We start from the raw sequence: 22375 nt of genomic DNA, 5'->3' as shown, positions 1-22375 counted from the left end.
GAGGTTGCACTGAGCTGAGATCGCACCACTGCACTCCAGCCTGGGTGACAGAGCAAGACCCTGTCTCAAAAAAAAAAGAAAAGAAAAGAAAAAAAACCTCTGTGGGTGCTCCCAGAAGGCAGTGTGTGAGTTATCTTGGAGTCCTTAGTTCAGTGTTCGGTACTTAGGAGACGCTCCATAAATGTCTGATGAATGGCAGACGGAGGGTAGAGCAGACTCACACGAAACTTTAAATTACAAGCTCAGAGACAACCATCCCTGCTCTCCTGTCAGAGAGTGAACTCCAGGAACGCTGAAAAGCTCCTGCTAAACTGTTAGGCAAGGGAGGTTGGCTTTGGAACTCGTTTTTGCCTCGTTAATGGCCCTCTCTGTTTTACTGGAGAGCCCCACGCCTGCAGAGACCTCCACTCGGTGCTGCTCTCATCTCTCTGGTCATCCCCCATCCACAGCATCACGTTAGAATAAAAAGCTGCCCAGAGTAACTCTTACTAACGTGTTAATGATTGCCAGAGGCAACACATGCCCCGGAGAACTCTCTTTTTTGAGACAGGGTCTCACTTGCCTAGGCTAGAGTACAGCGGCCTCAACCTCCTGGGTACATACAATCCTCCCACCTCAGCCTCTTAAGTAGCTAGGACCACAGGTGTGCACCACCATGCCTGACTAATTTTTTTTTAGACTGAGTTTCGCTCTTGTTGCCCAGGCTAGAGTGCAGTGGCACGATCTTGGCTCACTGCAACCACAGCCCACCAGGTTGCAGCAATTCTCCTGTCTCAGCCTTCCTGAGTAGCTGGGATTACAGGCATGAACCACCACGCCCGGCTAATTTTGTATTTTTAGGAGAGACAGGGTTTCCCCATGTTGGTCAGGCTGGTCTCGAACTCCCAACCTCAGGTGATCCACCCGGCTTGGCCTCCCAAAGTGCTGGGATTACAGGCATGAGCCACCGCCCCTGGCCCATGCCTGGTTAATTTTTTAATTTTTAAATTAAGACAGGGTCTTGCCATGTTGCCCAGGCTGGTCTCAAGCTCCTGGGCTCAAATGATTCTCTTGCCTCAGCCTCTCGATTAGCTGGGACTATAGGCACACACCACCATGCCCAGGTAATTTTTTTTTTTTTTTGGTAAAGATGAAGTCTCATTTTGTTGCCCAGACTGGTCTCGAACTCCTGGGCTCAAGTGATCTGCCCACCTCTGCCTCCCAAAATGCTGGGATTATAGGCGTGAGCCACCATGCCCGGCCTACACACTGATGTTTTCTAAATGGCTGTGTGCTACAAGGCTGCATTCCTGAGACTTCCTGTTGCCCTCAGGAGGCTAGGCAGGAGGGGGGCTCCTGTCCTTACCTCCAGGCTCTATGTTCAGGGTAGGGCAGGGACCTGCCATAAAAGACCACAAGGCAAACAAGCGGGAAGGTGGCACATTAGGTGGTGGGGGCTGCGCAGCTCCTGGGCGTTCCTCACTAGTTCCCAGGAGGAAGGAGGAAGCAGGAGCTTGTTACTTTTTTTTCAGGAAAGAACAGGAACCAGAATGGCATGCTGGCCGGGCGCAGTGGCTCACGCCTGTAATCCCAACACTTTGGAAGGCTGAGGCGAGCAGATCACTTGAGGTCAGGAGTTCGAGACCAGCCTGGCCAACATAGTGAAACCCAGTCTCTACTAAAAATACAAAAATTAGCTGGGCATTGTGGCACACACCTGTAATCCTAGCTACTCGGGAAGCTGAGGCAGGAGAATTGCTTGAATCAGGAGGCAGAGGCTGCAGTGAGCTGAGATGGCACCAACTGCATTCCAGTCTAGGCCACAGAACAAGACTCCATCTTGGCCAGGCACAGCGGTCACACCTGTAATCCCAGCACTTTGGGAGGCCGAGGTGGGCGGACCACGAGGTCAGGAGATCGAGACCATCCTGGCTAACACAGTGAAATCCCGTCACTACTAAAAATACAAAAAATTAACTGGGTGTGGTGGCGGGCGCCTGTAGTCCCAGCTACTCCAGAGACTGAGGCAGGAGAATGGTGTGAACCTGGGAGGCGGAGCTTGCAGTGAGCCGAGATCGCACCACTGCACTCCAGCCTGGGCCACAGAGCGAGACTGTCTCCAAAAAAAAAAAAAAAATGGCATGCCAAGGTTCTAGTGGCCCCCCAGAAGGAATTAGACGTTTGGAAAACAAGTCCTCCAGGTGGCAAGTCGTGGGTTTTAACTGGGTCTCAAGACTCAGCTTAGAGGCAGGCAGGGCAGGAAGGAGACTGAGAGAAAACAACGGGGCTTCTCGCACTCAGAGCCCTTCAGAGATGGGGACCAAGGGAATGCCCAGTCTCCCTGGACTCACTCAGCGCCACTGTGACGCGTCCACTCCCCCACGGGACTCTGAAACAGTCCGAAGAGGAGACACGGTTTGCCCAGGGCCACAGAGCTGCTCAGTGACGGCACTGGGACCGGAACCCAGGAGTCCACACTCCTAGCCCGGCCTCCGGCCTCCCCAGCATCATCTCTCTGGTGGGGCAGGTTTGGCCTAATACCCTCTTCACCTGTCCACTCTCCCCTCTATCTCCCCGTGGAAGACCACCCATCGACTCTTGTCACCAAAACCCATCCATCCTCTGAGTAATGGTCTCCTAGTTGTCCTCTGGGGAACCATTTCTCTCTTGACACTCAGCTTCTCCGCTCCCAGTGACAGCTATCAGGGTGGGTGTGAGGCTCAAGTCTGGCCAGTTACAGCACTGCAATCCCTGATAACAGTGACTGGTTCAGGGACAGGTACATGATCCATTCTGCACCTGGACATAGGCATTGCGACCCAGTGAGAGTCTTGGAAGAGAGGAATATGCTCCGTTTGCTGGGAATGCTATAGAGACATAAGCCTGGAGTTGCTGGGTGCCCCACTTGCAGCCTGAGATAAATGCAACACAGAAGGCAGAAGTGAGAGATGGAGAGCACCTGGATCAAGCCTTACCTGAAGGTAGAACAATGGGTCACCTCTTTTTTTTTTTTTGAGGCAGAGTCTCGCACTGTCCCCAGGCTGTTGTGCAATGGTGCGATCTCAGCTCACTGCAACCTCTACCTCCCGGGTTCACGCTACTCTGCCTCAGCCTCCTGAGTAGCTGGGACCATACTCGGCTAATTTTTTGTCTTTTTAGTAGAGATGGGGTTTCACTATGTTGGCCAGACTGATCTCCATCTCCTGACCTCATTATCTGCCCACTTCGGCCTCCCAAAGTGCTGGGATTACAGGCGTGAGCCACCGCGCCTGTCCCAGTCACTTCTTTTTATGAGAAAATATGTTTCTTATTGTGTTAAGCCAGTCTGAGTTAGGTCTTCTGTTGCTCATAAGCAAGAGGCTGATCAGAAACAAGAGTTACTCCATCAGCAGCATCAGCTTTCCACCTTCCTGGATCTGAACAGTTACAGAGCAACCCCCAAAGGAGGAGAGGAATGCAGCAGCCTGAGGGTGTCGGCCCCCATCCGATGCCCCTTGTGACATTTCCCTTTGACTCCTCTTGTGCTCCCCACAAAGCCAGGCCCCCAGGTACCTTGAGCCGTTGCTGATGAGAATACTCTCCCGAATGGTCAGGGTGCAGTAATACCACACCAGCAGGAAGTTGAAGACTTCATCAGTCACCCTGTGCAAGCAAACAGCCCCCCGGAGGGGTGCGGGCATGAGAACCAGGCACAGCCATCCCACCCTCACCACACAGAGCAGCAAACCAGGCGGAGGGCTGCCCACAGCACACACTGCCTCTGGAAGCCCTTATGACACCAGGGAGGCAGGGGGAGCTTGGTCTCTCAGGCATCTTGTCCCAGCCCTGCAAATGCCTCTGCACCTCCTCATCTTTCTCCCTGAGTCCCACCTGTGCTTCAAGCTCTAGCTGAGTCTTCCCCTCCTTCCCTGACCACTCAGCCCAGGGCAACCTGTCTGTCTTCTCAACTCTTCCCGTGTGATGTGAAATTTCTGGTGGGATATTAACAGAGGGACTTTAAGAATGGGAGACCTGGCCAGGCGTGGTGGCTTCCGCCTGTAATCCCAGCACTTTGGGAGGCCGAAATGGATGGATCACTTGAGGCCAGGGGTTCAAGACCAGCTTGGCCAACATGGTGAAACCCCATCTCTACTAAAAATACAAAAATTACCAGGGTGTGGTGGCACACATCTGTAGTCTCAGCTGCTTAGGAGGCTGAGGCAGGAGAATTGCTTGAACCCGGGAGGTGGAGGTTGCAGTGAGCTGAGATTGTGCCACTGCAATCCAGCCTGAGCGACAGAGCGAGACTCTGTCCCAAAAAAAAACAAAAGAATGAGAGACTTAATATTCTATTTTAGGTTGCCCGCAGTGTTAAGATATAAACTCCCTCTGTCCCCTTAAATCATCTATAAACTTTGTTACACGTATTTAATACAAAAATTACTTATGGGCCCCACCGTCTGTGATGTTACAGTGTTAGGGTAGGTAGCAAGTCAGACAAAAACAGGGCCCCCTCCAACCAGGAATGTTAGGCGACCATCAGGTAATGCTCAGGTGGTTGTTAACTGTCTCTCTAAAATAATAATTGGCCGCACCCAGTGCCTGGGAAAGGCAGTCTCCCTGTAGATAGGAAAAGCATGAAGCTGGTGATCAGCAGCCTCCTGGTAAGATCTCAGGAGCTGGGCAAGTGGGCTCAAGCATGTGCACTAGGAGGCAAAATGACAGGTACATGACCTTTCAGGGACATTCCACCGACAAAGGGAAGAACGCCTCAAGTGAGCATGTGTGCAACTCCAGGAAACACACCGTGCACGCGCCCCTCCCAACTCGCAGGCCACTGCGCATGCAGACAGCCCACCCCAAGGGCAGAATCAGAGAGAGGGTCGCCAGACCCCGGAAGTCTGCCAGCATATAGAACTCCAGGTCAAAGGGCACACAGCACACTTGTCCTCCAAGGTGCCCGCTTGGCCCTCTTCCAAGTGTACTTTACTTTTTTTTTTTGCGACAGAGTCTCACCCAGGCTGGAGTGCAGTGGTGCAATCTCGGCTCACTGCAACCTCCGCCTCCCAGTTTCAACCAATTCTCCTGCCTCAGCCTCCCAAGTAGCTGGGACTACAGGCATGCTCCACCACACTCAGCTGATTTTTTTTTTTTTTTTGAGACCTAGTTTCGCTCTGTCGCCAGGCTGGAGTGCAGTGGCACAATCTCGGCACACTGCAACCTCCGCCTCCTGGGTTCAAGTGATTATCCTGCCTCAGCCTCCTGAGTAGCTGGGACTATGGGTGCACGCCACGATGCCCAGCTAATTTTTGTATTTTTAGTAGAGACGAGGTTTCACCACGTTGGTCAGGATGGTCTCGATCTCTTGACCTCGTGATCCACCTGCCTCTGCTTCCCAAAGTACTGGGATTACAGGCGTGAGTTACTGCACCCGGCCTGATTTTTGAATTTTTAGTAGAGATGGGGTTTCACCATGTTGGCCAGGCTGGTATCAAACTCCTGACCACAAGTGATTCACCCAACTCAGCTTCCCAAAGTGCTGGGATTACAGGCATGAGCCACCATGCCCAGTGGCTTTTCATTCCTGCTTTAAAGCATTTGTTTGTCTGAGACGGAGTTTCGCTCTTTCGCCCAGGGTGGCGTGCAATGGTGCGATCTCGGCTCACTGCAACCTCCGCCTCCCGGGTTCAAGCGATTTTCTTGCCTCAGCCTCCAGGGTAGCTGGGATTATGGGCGCCTGCCACCACGCCCAGATAATCTTTGTATTTTTAGTAGAGACAGGGTTTCACCACATTGGCCAGGCTGGTCTCAAACTCCTGACCTCAGGTGATCCACTTGCCTCAGCCTCCCAAAGTGCTGGGATTACAGGCGTGAGCCACCACACCTGGCCAAACTTTCTAATATACCTTCATTCCTGCTGTAAAATTTGTTTCTTCTTCTGCCTTACGCCCCTCAGTCAAATTCTTTATTCTGAGGAGGCAAGAATGGAGATCGCTGCAGACCCGTTCGGATTGGCTGCGGGGAACGTGAATACCACCACCACTAACACTAACGGGAGGACTTTAAGAACAGGAGACATGGCCGGGCGCGTGGCTCACGCCTGTAATCCCAGCACTTTGGGAGGCCGAGACGGGTGGATCACGAGGTCAGGAGATCGAGACCATCCTGGCTAACACAGTGAAACCCGTCTCTACTAAAAATACAAAAAACTAGCCGGGCGAGGTGGCGGGCGCCTGTAGTCCCAGCTACTCGGGAGGCTGAGGCAGGAGAATGGCGTAAACCCGGGAGGCGGAGCTTGCAGTGAGCTGAGATCCGGCCACTGCACTCCAGCCTGGGCGACAGAGCGAAACTCCGTCTCAAAAAAAAAAAAAAAAAAAAAAAAAGAACAGGAGACTTCGCTGGATGTGGTGGCTCAAGCCTGTAATCCCAGCACTTTGGGAGGCTGAGGTGGGCGGATCACGAGGTCAGGAGATCAAGACCATCCTGGCTAACACGGTGAAACCCTGTCTCTACTAAAAATACAAAAAATTAGCCGGGTGTGGTGGCGGGCGCCCGTAGTCCCAACTACTCAGGAGGCTGAGGCAGGAGAATGGCGTGAACCCAGGAGGCGGAGCTTGCAGTGAGCCGAGATCGCACCACTGCACTCCAGCCTGGGCGATAGAGTGAGACTCCATCTCAAAAATAAATAAATAAATAAAAATAAATAAATAAGTGACCCCGCCCCACGGAGGCCCGGCTCCCTCCCTTGCCACACTCATTTCCTGTTCAAGTCATATTGGCCTCTGATGTCCTCAGAGCTGTGCTTCTGAGAATGTGGACGCTCTGTGGTGCTTCCAAAGTCACGATGGGCACCATGCACTGCCCTGCTACTCTCAGGCACCGTCCTCAGCTAGTGTCCCCAGCAGCCCTGCGCAGGAGGTGCATGTCTCCTTCCTGCTCTCCAGGTGGGGGGTGTCAGCTCAGGAGAACAACTGACTTACCCACAGTCCCACAGCCGGGAAGAGGCACAGCCGGATTTGAACTGAGGCCCTGAGATTCCAGGGTCTGGTCCTAACTCTCTTGAGACGAACTTTGTGAGCAATGGTTCAGCAAGGTGTGGGCAGAGTGTCTATTGTCTGCGACCACAAAGTAGGGTCACAAAGCTTCAAAGCAGTTGCATCCTCCTTTCACTTTGCCCCCAGGGCCCTTATAGTTGGTGAAAAGCATCTCCCAGTTTAGGGAGAGAAATGGAGGAGATGGGGGGCTTCCCTCCCTCCCTCCCTTTTATGCAGACAGACTGCACCCAACGGCCATTTCTGTTCCCATACTGGATAAATCTGTGTGACACTGGGAGGTACATGGTACCTTCCCTGTTGGGGTCAAGGACAAAGACTTCAGGAGTTTGAGACTAGCTTGGACTGGTCGTAGCAAGACTCCACCTCCACCTTTGAGACAGAGTTTTTGCTCTGTTGTTCAAGTGATTCTCCTGCCTTGGCCTCCCAAGTAGCTGGGATTACAGACGCATGCCATCACGCCCAACTAATTTTTGTATTTTTTTTTTTTTTTTTTTTTTGAGGCAGAGTCTCGTCGCCCGGGCTGGAGTGCGGTGGCCTGATCTCAGCTCACTGCAAGCTCCGCCTCCCGGATTTTTACGCCATTCTCCTGCCTCAGCCTCCCGAGTAGCTGGGACTACAGGCGCCTGCCACCTCGCCCGGCTAGTTTTTGTATTTTTAGTAGAGACGAGGTTTCACCATGTTAGCCAGGATGGTCTCGATCTCCTGACCTCGTGATCCGCCCGTCTCGGCCTCCCAAAGTGCTGGGATTACAGGCTTGAGCCACCGCGCCCGGCCTAATTTTTGTATTTTTTATAGAGATGGGATTTTGCCATGTTGCCCAGGCTGGTCTTAAACTCCTGGGCTCAAGCGATCCTCCAACCTCAGCCTTCCAAAGGGCTGGGATTACAGGCATGAACCACCACACCCAGCCCATCTCAAGAGTCTTAATCACATCTGCAGAGTCCCTTCTGTAAGGTAACTTATTCACAGGCTCTGGAGACCAGGACATGAACATCTTTGGGGACCGTTATTCAGCACTAGGCAGGGACTAATTATTGGGAACTTACAACCTTGCAGGCATTTTGCATAGACAATCACTCTAGATCCTTGGACACTACAGAACTGGTTCTTAAAGCAGGTGCACTTACCACATCCCTGTCGGCACGACTTCCAACTGCCAGAACCCGCCACTCTGGGTGTTCCTGGGGGCTTTATCAAGCCACCAGCATCTATTCTGCTGGTGCTAGGTGCAGATCAGAAGGGTGGAGCAATTAACACCCTCTGGGGACAGTCCTCAACTGCCCCAACTGATAGCAATTGGTGGATAAATACCCCAGCTCCCTCACCCTCAGGTGGGATAACTCTGAGGCGTGTTCTACACTGTCCCCCCATTCCCTAGCAGTATTGAGCCCCAGCTGCCCGCAGGATAATGCTTTCTCATCTCACTTCCTATTCCCATACCAGTGTCTCCCGAGATCACCTCCTGAATAAACGACTGGCACTAAAATGCTTGTCTTGGGGGTCTCTCCTGGGCCAACCCACACTAAGACAGTACTACTTCCCATTTTACAGATCACGCAGATGGCAAGCACTGGAGTGAGGTCCAAACCCAAGCCCACTCAAGCCAAACTTAACTCTGACTACCTCTTTCCTAGCCTGGTTCACACCCGATAGAGCACAGTCCTAACCAGGCACAGCCTCTTGGCCTGAAGGCAGTAGGAGGCGGCTTCCAACTCTCCTGCCGCCTTACCAAAGCCTCCAAACGCCAAAGTAGTACTGGTGGAGGATGTCCTGGAGCCTGCGGAAAAGTTGAGGAGGCAGACACAGAGGGGCCCAGGACTCCACTCCAGGTCACACAGCTCACGAGTGGCAGAACCGGACCCAGAACCCTGCAGGTTGCTGGCCATGCCCAGCTGCGGGCTTAGTGGTACCAAGAAGGGCCTCTGGGTGGGGAGCCTAGCCAGGAAACCATTCCAAGGGGGGCAAGGGGAAGAAAAGAGAATCCTGCTCCGTGGATGCACTGGCTATGAAGCTGTGAGCCTTTTCACGTGTACCCAGTCTTAGCACACAACAGTGACGCTAACCAGTGCTAATAAACAGGCACCAGTCTAACCAGGCTCCAGACACAGCTTCTGCCCTCCAAGCTGCCCTGCCCAGTAGCTCCTGTTGCCCTCACTGTATCTGTCAAGAAACTAAGGCTGGGAGAGGTTAGTCACTTGCCTAAGGTTAAACAGCAGGGCAGGCTTCCCGGGGCACTGGCACAGAGGTGAACGGCCCGTCCAATCCCCCTCCTCTGCCCCATTTTTAGCCTATGGAAGGTATACTGGGTTGAAGAGCATCCTTCCAAAATTCATGTCCACTGGGACCTTATTTGGAAACCGGGTCTTTGTAGATGCAATTAGTTAAAATGAGGTTATACTGTGTTAGGGTGGGCTCTAAATCCAGCGTCTAGCTTCCTTATACTAGGGAAGGAGGCCATGTGGTGTGGTGACAGAGACAAGACAAGTGAAACACAGCTTTAGGCTGAGCAATACCAGGGCTTGCTGGCAATTCCCAGAAGCTGGAGAGGTGAGGAAGAGTCCTCCCTCCGCGAAGCCTGTGGAGCAGCACGGCTGGTTTCAGACCGCCGGCTTCCAGAACTGTAGGAAATGTATCTGCTGTTTTAAGCCCCCAGTCTACAGTACTTAGCCCTAACAAAAGCAGGCGGGAGAAAAGGAGACTCCCAGGCCCTCGGGGAACCCTGGGCCTCTGGATAGCACAGGTTTGCCTTCGGAGGGCCCTGGAGGTCCCTGTGCAAGGGACTCTGGCTGCACATTGACAGCGTTTACCCTCTTTGAGGGGGGTACGTGAGGGGTGTTACAGATGTGCGCAGCCTTTGCCCTCGTGGAAACAGGCCAGGCTCTGGGCAGCAGGCGAGCATGGGCCCAGGGCCTAACAGAGCCTTTGTTTGGGCATTCAAGTGGCCAGACCAGCAGCCAGACGCCCAGTCAAGCGCTTGCCAGGCAATAAACGCTTGGCACGTGGGCCAAATGCCCAAGCCGTACTTGGCTGCTTCCCCTGGGTTTTGTTCCAGAGAAAGGAACAAAACCCCTCAGGCAGGGCAGCAGCAGCCCACAGCCTCACGGCATGGCTGTGCCCCACTCAGATGGCACCAGCAGCCATGGAGCCCCCCAGCAGCGCCTCTACATGCCAGCCAGGGTGGAGCTTCCACGCACAGTGCCAGCTCCCTGAACTGTCACAGCCTTGTGAGGCAGAGACTCCCGTCACCCTTGTTTTACAGATGGAGAGACTGAGGCTCCCAGAGGGAACCTGCCCATAGTAACAGCCAGTTGGTTTCAAAACCATCTTTTTCTTTTCTTTTTTTTTTTTTTTTTTTGAGACGGAGTCTCGCTCTGTCGCCCACGCTGGAGTGCAGTGACGCAATCTCGGCTCACTGCAAGCTCCGCCTCCCAGGTTCACGCCATTCTCCTGCCTCAGCCTCCTGAGTAGCTGGGACTACAGGCGCCCGCCACCACGCCCGGCTAATTTTTTGTATTTTTAATAGAGACGGGGTTTCACTGTGGTCTCGATCTCCTGACCTTGTGATTCGCCCGCCTCGGCCTCCCAAAGTGCTGGGATTACAGGCGTGAGCCACCGCGCCCGGCCTTTTCTTTTTTTTTTTTTTGAGATGGAGTCTCGCTCTGTCGACCAGGCTGGAGTACACTGGCGCAATCTCGGCCTCCCAGGTTCACGGCGTTCTCCTGCCTCAGCCTCCCAAGTAGCTGGGACTACAGGCGCCCGCCGCTACCCCCGGCTAATTTTTTTTTTATTTTTAGTAGAGATGGGGTTTCACCGTGTTAGCCAGGATGGTCTCAATCTCCTGACCTTGTGATCCGCCCGCCTCAGCCTCCCAAAGTGTTGGGATTACAGGCGTGAGCCACCGTACCCCACCTTCTTTTCTTTTCTTCTTCTTTTTTTTTTTTAATAATTGGGATATAATTCACATACCATAAAATTTGTTCTTTTAAAGTATATAATTTAGTGATTTTTAGTATATTCAGAGTTGTACAATGATTACCTAATTCCAGAACATTCTTTTTTTTTGGAGATAAGGTCTCGCTCTGTCATCCAGACTGGAGTGCAGTGGCACAATCTTGGCTCACTGCAACCTCTGCCTCCCAGGTTCAAGTGATTCTCCTGCCTCAACCTCTTAGCTGGGATTACAGGCACCCACCACCACGCCTGGCTGATTTTTGTGTTTTTAGTACAGACAGGGTTTGACCATGTTGCCCAGGCTGGGAGAACATATCGTTCAGCTATAAAGGGAAATGAAATGTTGGGCATGGTGGCTCACACCTGTAATCCTAGTACTTTGGGAGGCAGGAGGACTACTCGAGGTCAGGAGTTTGAGCCTAGCCTGGGCAACACAGCAAGACCCCCGTCTCTACAAAGATAAAAATGAAATTATTTAGCTGGGTGCACTGGCTCACACCTATAATCCCAGCACTTTGGGAGGCTGAGGTGGGAGGATTGCTTAAGCCCAGGAGTTTGAGGCTGCAGTGAGCCATGATCACACCACTGCACTTTAGCCTTTAGAGGGAGACTTGGTCTGAACAAAAGAGAGAGAGAAATGAAGCCGTGTCACTGACCCAGGGTGCAGCAGGGATGAACCTTGGAAATGCGATGCTGAGTAAAAGAACCAGTCACAAAAAGATACACAGTAGGACTCCGTTGTTGAGAACTGCCCAAAATAGGCAAATAGAGACGGGGAGTAGGTGAGTGGTGGCCAGGGGTTGCAGGTGGCAGGAATGAGGATAGACCACAGTGAACTCCTTTTTTTCTGTGGCGGGCAGGGGACAGAGTCTCGCTCTGTCACCCAGGCTGGAGTGCAGTGATCTCAACTCACTGCAACCTCTGCCTCCTGGGTTCAAGCGATTCTCCTTGTCTCACCCTCCCAAGTAGCTAGGACTAAAGGCATACTCCACCATGCCCAGCTAATTTTTATATTTTTAGTAGAGATGGTGTTTCACCATGTTGGTCAAGCTAGTCTTGAACTCCTGACCTCAAATGATCTGCCTGCCTTGGCCTCCCAAAATGCTGGGTTTGCAGGCGTGAGTCATCGCACCTGGTAATGAACTCTTTCTTAACTAGTACAAGGCCTTTCCAGCAGCCGTTTAACAGATACTTGCTGGATGGAGGTGGGACAGACAGGACTGGCATTTCCCATGAGAAACGGCCCCTCTCTCCCCTACACCTCATCACGCCAAACAACACAGAAGCGGGAGAGGCCCTGGGTCCCCCGGATCCCTCTCTCTCGGCCCCCACCTGAGGTCTGCATGCCCAGGCCCAGGCGCACATGGCCATACCCACTACCTGTAGTGAAGGACAAATCGACACGCCACAGCACCCAGGAGCAGGATGATGGTCAGGTAGAGCTTGAACTTCTCATACTCGTCCTTGTAGGCAAACCTGCCACGACAGACACGCCCAGGGGAGTGCCCCTTACCGTGACTATTCCAGCACCTGGGCATGGCCCTCAGCCCCATCAGACCCTTGTCCTGCAGCCACTGCCATGGCCCATAAGGACCTTTCCATCCCACTAAAGGAGAGACCTGGCCTTGACAGATTGGTGGTGACCAATGAGGGGAAGAGGGCTAAGTACGCAGAAGGCCCATGTCCCTGGACTCTGGTCTGGGGCTCTGGGCCCACGCTGGAGACAGGCAGGGGGCAGAGACAGGGCCTCTTCCCTCAACCAACTGCTGCTGCTGAAAGGCCAGGGTTTGCGGCTGTCTGGAAATGGGGTAGACTCAGGGTAGACAGGACTGCCCATCTCCCAGAAGTGTGACAGGGCATGGAACAGAGCACGGCTATTTCTTGTGGGAAACGGGAAGTCCCGTCCACCCAACATACTGACTCTGAAAAAGGAAGGAAGGAAGGAAGGAACGCCTCTCCCAGGTACGAGAGCAGGAGAGCGTCAGAAACTCCAAAAGCCAGAGCCTCACCTATGAACAGGTTTTTATTTATGCAAAAATTCTAGCTTGGATGCATCTTCCCTGAGCTGAAGGAGCAGAACGGCGGAGGTCTCTGAGCCAAGTGGGAAGTGTAGGGTGGGGTGTGGGTTGGGGTGCAGGATAAGGTGTGGGGTGAGAGTGGGGTGTGAATATGGGGTGTGGGGTATGGTGTGGGTATGGGGTATGGTTGTGGGTGTGGGGTGTGGGTGTGGAGTATGGGTGTGTGGTGTGGGTATGGGGTGTGGGGTGTGGTGTGAGATTAGGTGTGGGTAGGGGGCGTGGGTGTGGGGTGTGGGATTCGGGGTGTGAGTGGGATGTGAGGTATGGGATTTGGGTTGTGGGTGGGGGACACTTACTTGGCCTGGTTGCTGAGGAGAGTCACATTCACATTGCCGAGGACCAGGTTCAAGTAGAGCCTGGAAGGAAACACCTGTGAGGGGCATGATCCTTAGCAGGTGGGTGCGAATTAACAACATTCAAACTCAACACACCTAACGAGCACATCCCAAGTAGTGATGTTAGAAGACAGGGAGCCTAAGCTCTGCGGGTAAATGGACTCCCACATCGAGTGAGAAGAATGATTGACCAAAGGAGATTACACCTGTGAGGAGTTGATTCCCCCTCCATGCTGCCTTAAAGACCGTATTTCTCAGCCTACCTTGCAGCCAGATGTGAGCAGGTGACTAAGCATAGCCAATGAGGTGGAGGCATAGGTACCACCTCTAGGTCAACTTTTAAAGAATTTTCTGGACCGGGCGCAGTGGCTCACACCTGTAATCCCAGCACTTTGGGAGGCCAAGGCAGGTGGATCACAAGGTCAGGAGTTCGAGACCATCCTGCTGAACATGGCGAAACCCCGTCTCTACTAAAAATACAAAAAAATTAGCCGGGCGTGGTGGCAGACGCCATGTAGTCCCAGCTACTCGGGAGGCTGAGGCAGGAGAATGGAGTGAACCCGGGAGGCGGACCTTGCAGTGAGCCAAGATCGTGCACTGCACTCCAGCCTGGGCGACGGAGTGAGACTCCATCTCAAAAAAAAAAAAAGGATTTTCTTTATTTTTCATTATTATTATCATCATTGTTATTATTTTTAGAGACAGGGTCTCACTCTGTTGCCCAGGCTAGAGTGCAATGGCATGATCATAGCTCACTGCAGTGTTATTGTTTTTTTGACAGAGTCTTGCTCTGTCCCCCAGACTGGACTGCAGTGGCATGATCAGGACTCGCTGTAACCTCCACCTCCCGGGTTCAAGAGATTCTCCTGCCTCAGCCTCCCAAGTAGCTGGGATTACAGGCACGTGCCACCACGCCCAGCTAATATTTGTATTTTTAGTAGGTTCAGGGGTTTCACCATGTTGGCCAGGCTGGTCTCGAACTCCTAACCTTAACCTGCCTCGGTCTCCCAAGGTGCTGGGATTATAGGTGTGAGCCACTGTGCTCAGCCTCACTGCAGTCTTGAACCCCTAGGCTCAAGTAGTCCTCCTACCTCAGTTGCCAAAGTAGCTGGGATTATGGGTACACACCACCATGCCAATTTTGTTAAAGGTTTTTAGAGATGAGGTCTCATGATATTGTCCAGGCTGGTCTTGAATTCCTGGGCTCAAGTGATCCTCCCACCTTGGCTTCCCGAAGTGCTGGGATAACAGGCACAAGCCACCACACCCAGCCTTGAGCTGGGTTTTCTATCATTTGCAATCCAACGATTCCCAACTGAGGTAAGAGGCACAGAGGCCTAGGCACAGAGGGGCAGGAGGCAGACGCGCATGACACTGTAAGAGGGTCACGAATGCTAGGCTGCTGTTCATTCTGCAGAAAATGATCATCACTTAACTCAGGGAGTCTTTATCCAAACATAGTAAAAAAGGAGAAGCTCAGAGGAATGGGTTAAAACGTAACAGGGCTAACCAGCTCCCTCCCACCTGCTACAGGCCTGAAAGGAGCCCCGCCTCCTAGCGTGGGCTCTGACTCAGCGCTAGGCTGATCCGGAAAACAGGGTCAGGGTGAACTGACTGGGCTCAGCAGCGTATGCTGGGTCACGATGATACCAGGCTATAAGCAGCTCTCTCCAGAACAAGGTGGCAATGACATCACTTGAGGGAGGGAACGGGGACTTCTCTGAAGGGGGAAAATAGAAAGAACGTGGGCTTTGGAGTCAGAATGTCTGCTGTTCACATCCTGGTGTGGCCAAACATTTGCTGATGTCTCTGAATCTTATAAAAATGGGGATCTCTTGGTCTGACGCACAGGTTGTTGAGGATAAAACGAGTGACATCACAGGAGTTCCTGGCACAGCTCTGAGCGTACAGGAGGCACTCAATGCATGTTTGTTCTCCTGGGAGAGAACACCTCCCTCTTAACCCCAGGTGGCACCAGGCACGCAGTAGGTGCTGGTTCCTTGCAACGGCCCTCCCAGGAATACTGCTGTCACATGGTGTGGCTAAGGTCCTTTCCTGGGCTCATGGAGGAATGCATAAGGAAGCCTTCTTACGTCTCCTGCCCTTTCTTCCCTCTTTCCCCTCCAACCTGAGCACCAGCAGGAAGGTGAGAGTTATATGGACCAGCTGTGCTAGGCCTGGGCATGGGCCTGTGCTAGGGGTGGGGAGGTTGCCAACTCCTACCCGTTCTTCTTGGGCAGGTAGGCCTCCATGTCGAAGAAGATGTCCTGCCGCTCCTTGATATTTGCCGCCATCTGCTGAACAAGCTCCGCCTCCTCCTGACTGGTATGGCGTTTGCACCTGTGGACAAAGATGCACGCACAGGGGAAGGGGCGTCACTCAGAGGGAGGAGGGCTATGGACTCCCCCAGTCCCAGCCTCCCACCTTCTACCCCAGCCTCCCACCTTCTACCCCGTGCCTCCACCTTCTACCCCAGTGCCTCTTGCAACCACAGTTCCCTATCTCAACTCTCTGGGATGGAGAGTAATGCTGCCTCCCAGGTAGTCTTGTGACTTTCGGTAAGTCCTTAAACCCCTCTGCCTTATTTTCCATACCTGAAAAACCGGGATAATCTCAAGCCTACCTCACAGACAATAGCCTGGTGAAGATTAAATGAGTAAGTACAGCATAGAGCATCCAGAATAATACTTGATAGTATGAGCTCAAGGGATAATTACTGACAATACTATTTTTCTTCTCATTTTTCTTTTTTTTTTTTTTTTATGAGACAGAGTCTTGCTCTGTCGCCCATGCTGGCGACATCTTGGCTCACTGCAAGCTCTGCCTCCTGCGTTCATGCCATTCTCCTGCCTCAGCCTCCCAAGTAGCTGGGACTACAGGCGCCTGCCACCACACCTGGCTAATTTTTTTGTATTTTTAGTAGAGACGGGGTTTCACTGTGTTAGCCAGGATAGTCTTGATCTCCTGACCTCATGATCTGCCTGCCTCGGCCTCCCAAAGTGCTGGGATTATAGGCGTGAGCCACCACGCCCGGCCTTCCTCTCATTTTTCTAAAGAAATAGCTAGTAGGCATGATGTTACAGTCCCAGCACATACGCCTATGATCTCAGCACTTTGGAAGGCCAGGGCGGGAAGATCACTTGAGGCCAGGAGTTTGAGGCCAGCCTGACCAACATAGCAAGACCCAGTCTCTACAAAAAATTAATCAAAGAAGACAACCAAAGCCAGGTGCGGTGGCTCATGCCTGTAATCCCAGCACTTTGGGAGGCTGAGGCGGGCCGATCACCTGAGGTCAAGAGTTCGAGACCAGCATGACCAACATGGAGAAACCCCGTCTCTACTAAAAATACAAAATTAGCTGGGCATGGTGACGCATGCCTGTAATCCCACCTACTTGGGAGGCTGAGGCAGGAGAATCACTTGAATCTGGGAGGCAGAGGTTGCAGTGAGCCAAGATCACACCATTGCACTCCAGCCTGAGCAACAACAGCGAAACTCTATCTCAAAATAAAAGGGGGGGGGGGTGGTTAAGAAAACAACTAGGGGCTGGATGTGGTGGCTCACGCCTGTAATCCCAGCACTTTGGGGAAACTGAAGTGGGCGGATCACCTGAAGTCAGGAGTTCGAGACCAGCCTGGCCAACATGGCAAAACCCTGTCTCTACTGAAAATATAAAAATTAGCTGGGCGTGGTGGTGGGACCCTGTAATCCCAGCTACTTGGGAGGCTGAGGCAGGAGAATCGCTTGAACCCAGGAGGCAGAGGTTGCAGTGAGCCAAGATCGCGCCACTGCACTCCAGCCTGGGCGACACAGCGAGACTCTGACTCAAAAACAACAACAACAACAGTAACAAAAAACAACAACCACGCATGGTGGTGCACACCTGTAGTCCTAGTATTCATGAGGCTAAGGTGGGAGGATTGCTTGAGCCCAGGAGACCAAGGCTGTGGTGAGCCATGATTGCGCCACTGCACTCCAGCCTGGGTGACAGAGCAAGGGCACAGTGGCTCACGCCTGTAATCCCAGCACTTTGGGAGGCCAAGGCAGGAAGATCGCTTGAGGTCAGGAGTTTGAGACCAGTCTGGCCAACATGGTGAAACTCTGCCTCTAGTAAAAGTACAAAAATTAGCTGGGCGTGGTGGTGGGCACCCGTAATTCCAGATACTCAGGAGGCTAAAACAGGAAGGAGAATTGCTTGAACCCAGGAGGCAGAGGTTGCAGTGAGTTGAGATTGTGCCGCTGCACTCCAGCCTGGGTGACAGAGCGAAACTCCATCTCTGAATGAATGAATGAATGAATGAATATAATTTTTAAAAATAGAAATAAAGGAATAACCTACAGATTACCAAGAGGACAGACAGAAAGCCCCTGAAAGCATAAGCAGTCGACCAGTCAAGGTGTTATTCTTTGGTAACATGGAACTCTCAAAACTAGAAAACAAGTCAGCAGAGACATCTCAGAATGGCAGGGGTCCTCAGTCTAAGACCCTAACTCACAGGTCAACTTTCTAACCCAGCACTTCTCAACTGGCAACAGCCGGCAATGCCTGGAGACATCTTGGTGGTCACACCTGGGGCGGAAGTGCTACTGGCATTGGTGGGCAGAGGCCGGGGATGCTACTCACTATCCCACAGTGCACTGCGCAGCCCCCACAGACCCATCAACAGTGCTGGGGTTAGCCATGTGCCCATCTGTGAGGCAATCACTGAGAATCTGAAAAACTCTAGACTGAAAAAACTCTAGACTCTGAGTCCTGCCATTACCAAGACGTGTTTTTCCAAAGCCACGTCTGGTGACGTGTTTGCATGGGGCCATCCACACTCCCTACCCCTTAGTTGCAGGCCTCCATTTTCAAAATGGCCAGCCACACTGAGAGATATAATGAGGACTTTCCTCCAAAATTGTCCACAAGGAAAGAGTTGACCAGGAGTCCCAGATTCTAAAATAGAGGCCTAGCTAAGTGACCTGGGACAAGTCACTCGGAGCCTCAGTTTCCCTGCCTGACAAGGAGGTCACTGCATCCACTGGGCCCCTTCACATACCAGGCAGGAAGGGACTTCCCAGACCTGGAGAAGTCAGGAAATGAACACGATCCAGGCCTGGGGAACCGAACTAAGCTATGAGCTCAAGCACATCTCCACCAGGGATGGTAACCTAGTGGCCACTACACCAGAGACCCCAGCGGGGAGGACACTCCACACCCACGAAAGGACACTGCCTGTTTACTTGTCCAGCAGGGCACCTTCCTATAACAGCACCCACCTTTCTCCTGGCAACTACTCATCTTCTTCTCCCAGCACCCACATGGCTGTCCCTCCACTTCCCAGGGCCACAGACTGAGCACAGGGCATGGGGCTGTCCAAGCAGCTTCTCAGTGATTGGTTCACAAATGGGCATTCAACCAATCCCAGCCAATGAGGACTGAACCCAGAATGTCGGCTGAAGTACTGGGAGAAAGAAACTCTTGGCCAGGCACAGTGGCGCACGCCTGTAATCACAGCTACTTGGGAGGCTGCGGCAGGAGAATCACTTGAACCCAGGAGACAGAGGTTGCAGTGAGCCGAAATCACACCATTGCTTTCCAGCCTGGGTGACAGAATGAAAGACTCCATTTCGAGAAAAAAAAAAAAAAAAAAAAAGAGAGAAACTCTCCTCCAGCCAGGGTGGCACAGCTAGCAGGAAGCAAGGTTGGAGAATATAAGCCTGGCACTGTTGGTGGAGGGGACAGTCACCCTGAGAGTGACACCAATCCAGAGGAAGGCAGAATTTAGAGGGAAAAAAACAGATGCCCCAAAACACCCTTTGACCCCTGGATCCAGTGATGCCGGAAGCAACTCCCAGTCCTGTCTTTTTCCACTGAGATTGCCATTCTCTGCTTCAGCCTGTTTTGAGTTGGGCTTCTGTCCCTCAGAACCAGGGCAGCCCACAGGCTGCAGCCGCACCTACCTCTGGAGTGTGAGCTTCAAGTCCTTGAGGTGCTTCTTCTGCTTACTGATGGAACTGCTACACAGCGTCTGCAGCGCAGCCAGCTCCTCCAGCTTCTGCTTGTAGATCCTGTGCGTCTCCTGAAGGACAGGGGACCCCGGGGAAAGGTGTGCGGGAGAATGTGAACAGGTCATTTTCTTTTCTTTTTTTTTTTTGAGAGAGTCTCGCTCTGTCACCCAGGCTGGAGTGCAGTGGCATGATCTCAGCTTACTGCAAGCTCCGTCTCCTGGGTTCGAGCAATTCTCCTGCCTCAGCCTCCCAAGTAGCTGGGATTACAGGTGCCCACCACCACGCCCGGCTAATTTGTTTTTGTTTTTTTTTTTTTGGATTTTTAGTAGAGACGGGGTTTCACCATATTGGCCAGGCTGGTCTCGAACTCCTGACCTTGTGATCCACCTGCCTGGGCCTCCCAAAGTTCTGGGATTACAGGCATGAGCCACCGCGCCCAGCCAGCTTATTATTTTTAATGTCATTGTCTTCATCTCCCATGTTGGTTGCCCTAAATTGTTGGTGTTTATCTTAGAAGTCCAGAGATAAGGGGTTGTTTCCCTGCCTGTGGTGTTATTTATTGGGAGGTGTGTGATGGTGGCCAAGTCAAGAAGTTACTGTGTTCTGTTCCCCCAGCACTGGGACAAAGTCTCTTGTATTTTCCCATGGTGAAACCCCATCTCTACTAAAAATGCAAAAATTAGCCAGGCATGGTGGCAGGCATCTGTAACCCCAACTACGTGGGAGGCTGAGGCAGGAGAATCACTTTAACCCAGCAGGTGGAGGTTGCAGTGAGCTAAGACCACGCCACTTCACTCCAGCCAGGGTGAAAGTGCGAAACTCCGTCTCAATAAAAATAAAAACAAAAAGAATAAGTCACTGCTTGCTTTGGCAGCACGTGTACTAAAATTGGAATGATACAGACAAGGTTAACGTGGGCCCTGAGAAATTAAAAAACATTGAAAAACAAAGCAACAATAAACCAACAAACATATTTAAAGTGACTTTTTTTATTTTTTAGCAGTTGGAGAGATGGATTTAACAGAGGGAGAGCAAAAGCAGATGGTCCAACAGTGAGCACAGAGGCTAAACTCCCCCACCTGCCAAGCAAGGCACCTAGGTATGAAAGTTAAGTGAGGCCAGGCACAGTGGCTCATGCCTGTAATCCCAGCACTTTGGGAGGCCGAGGCAGGCAGATCATTTGAGGTCAGGAGTTTGAGACCAGCCTGACCAACATGGTGAAACCCTGTCTCTACTAAAAATACAAAAATTAGCCAGGCATGGTGGCACATGCCTGTAGTCCCAGCTACTTAGGAAGCTAAGACAGGAGAATTGTTTGAATCTGGGAGTCAGAGGTTACAGCAAGCTGAGGTCTGCCACTGCACTCCAGCCTGGGTGACAGAGCAAGACGCCATCTCAAAAAAAAAAAAAAAAAAAAAAAAGGGAGGCCGGAAATAAGGAAGAGGTAAAGGCTAAGAATTAACTAGATGACAATACAAATGACAAGTGACTAGATGACAATTAGGAGAGACATCCAAGAATGCTGTGAATCACCTTGAATAGAGTGAGTCACCTTGGCCCACCCACTAGGAAGATAAAAGGGTGACTCCCTCTCTCCTTCCTGGGCCCCCCAGGAAGGAAAAATCAATGCTTTTATTTTATTTAATGTTTTTATTTTAAAATAATTTCAAATTGGGCATGGTGGCTGACGCCTGTAATCCCAGCTACTCGGGAGGCTAAGGCATGAGAATTGCTTGAATCCAGGAGGCAGAGGTTGCAGTGAGCTGAGATTATGCCACTGCACTCCAGAGTGAGACTCCGTCTCAAATACATATATAAATGAATAATAATAATAGTAACAATTTCAGACACAGGGGCTCATGCCTGTAATCCCAGCACTTTGGGAGGCCAAGGCAGATGGATCACCTGAAGTCGGAAGTTTGAAACCAGCCTGACCAATGTGGAGAAACCCCGTCTCTACTAAAAACACAAAATTAGCACGCACGCCTGTAATCCCAGCTACTCAGGAGGCTGAGGCAGGAGAATCGCTTGAACCCGGGAGGCGTAGGCTGTGGTGAGCCGAGATGGCACCACTGCACTCTAGCCTGGGCAACAAGAGTGAAACTCCATCCCAAAATAATAATGATAATAATAATAATTTCAAGCTTGCAGAATTACAAAAACAATACAAAGAACTCGCTTCTACTCTTCACCCAGATTCACCAGCTGTTCTTTCATTCTGTATTTGCTTTATCCCCCATATATGCGTGCCTGCATGTGCACACATGTGCATGCCTGCCTGTGTGTTCTTTTTCTATATCAGGCAGGCAATCGTAAACCACAGCCGCAGGCCAAGTCTGGCTACCTAATTTTGTATGCTCAGTAAGACAGAAATGGGTTTTGCAGGGTTGAAAAAAAATCACAAGAATCTTTCATGGTGTGTGAAAATTATATAAATTGGCATTGCAGTATCCATAAATAAAGTTTTATTGGAACACAGCCACGCCCACCCATTTAAATATTCCGTGTGGCTGTGCTGGGACTCTAACAGCAAAACAAGTAGTTGTGACAGAGACCATATGGCCCATAAAGCTCAAAATTTTCACTATTTGGCTTTTTACCAAAAAGATTTGCCCACTCCTGTGCTAAACCATTTGGGAGTTAGTTGTAGACAACACACCTCTTTTCTCCTAAATAGTACAATGTGTATCTAGTAAGAACAGCAATATTCTCTCAAATATCCATAGTACAATTATCAAACGCAACTGACCCTTAAATGACATGGGTTTCAACTGCATGTCCTCTTATACACAGATTTTCTTCCACCTCTGCCACCCGTGGGACAGCAAGACCAAGCCCTCCTCTTCCTCCTCCTGCTACTCCTCAAGGTAAAGACACAAAGGATGAAGACTTTTACAATGGTCCACTTCCACTTACTGAAGAGTAAATATATTTTCTCTTCCTTATGATTTTCTTAATAACATTTTCTTTTCTCTAGCTTTTTTTTTTTTTTTTTTTTTTTTAA

The 22375-nt window shown here is 51.5% G+C and overlaps 1 protein-coding gene across 6 annotated transcripts in view; it reads right to left on the bottom strand.

Annotated features, from left to right (window-relative positions):
* The window catches only part of TMEM120B (transmembrane protein 120B), a 63036-nt gene that overhangs the window by 11613 nt on the left and 29048 nt on the right, over nt 1–22375 (bottom strand). For 5 of the 6 annotated variants that reach the window (XM_026457423.1, XM_026457424.1, XM_031936385.1 and 2 more), the window contains exons 2-6: nt 19324–19442; nt 15601–15717; nt 13339–13398; nt 12345–12440; nt 3532–3621 (exon numbers count right to left, since the gene is read on the bottom strand). In XM_026457423.1, coding sequence (XP_026313208.1) covers nt 3532–3621; nt 12345–12440; nt 13339–13398; nt 15601–15717; nt 19324–19442 — 482 coding nt within the window. Of the gene's footprint in view, nt 1–3531; nt 3622–12344; nt 12441–13338; nt 13399–15600; nt 15718–19323; nt 19443–22120; nt 22239–22375 lie in introns of those variants that run through there. The other variant, XM_031936387.1, reaches the window with a different exon arrangement.

Source organism: Piliocolobus tephrosceles, chromosome 10 (genome assembly GCF_002776525.5).
Source record: "Piliocolobus tephrosceles isolate RC106 chromosome 10, ASM277652v3, whole genome shotgun sequence".
NCBI lineage: Eukaryota > Metazoa > Chordata > Mammalia > Primates > Cercopithecidae > Piliocolobus > Piliocolobus tephrosceles.
Note: the sequence above shows the minus strand (reverse complement) of the source record. Positions and strands in the feature narration are given on the sequence as shown.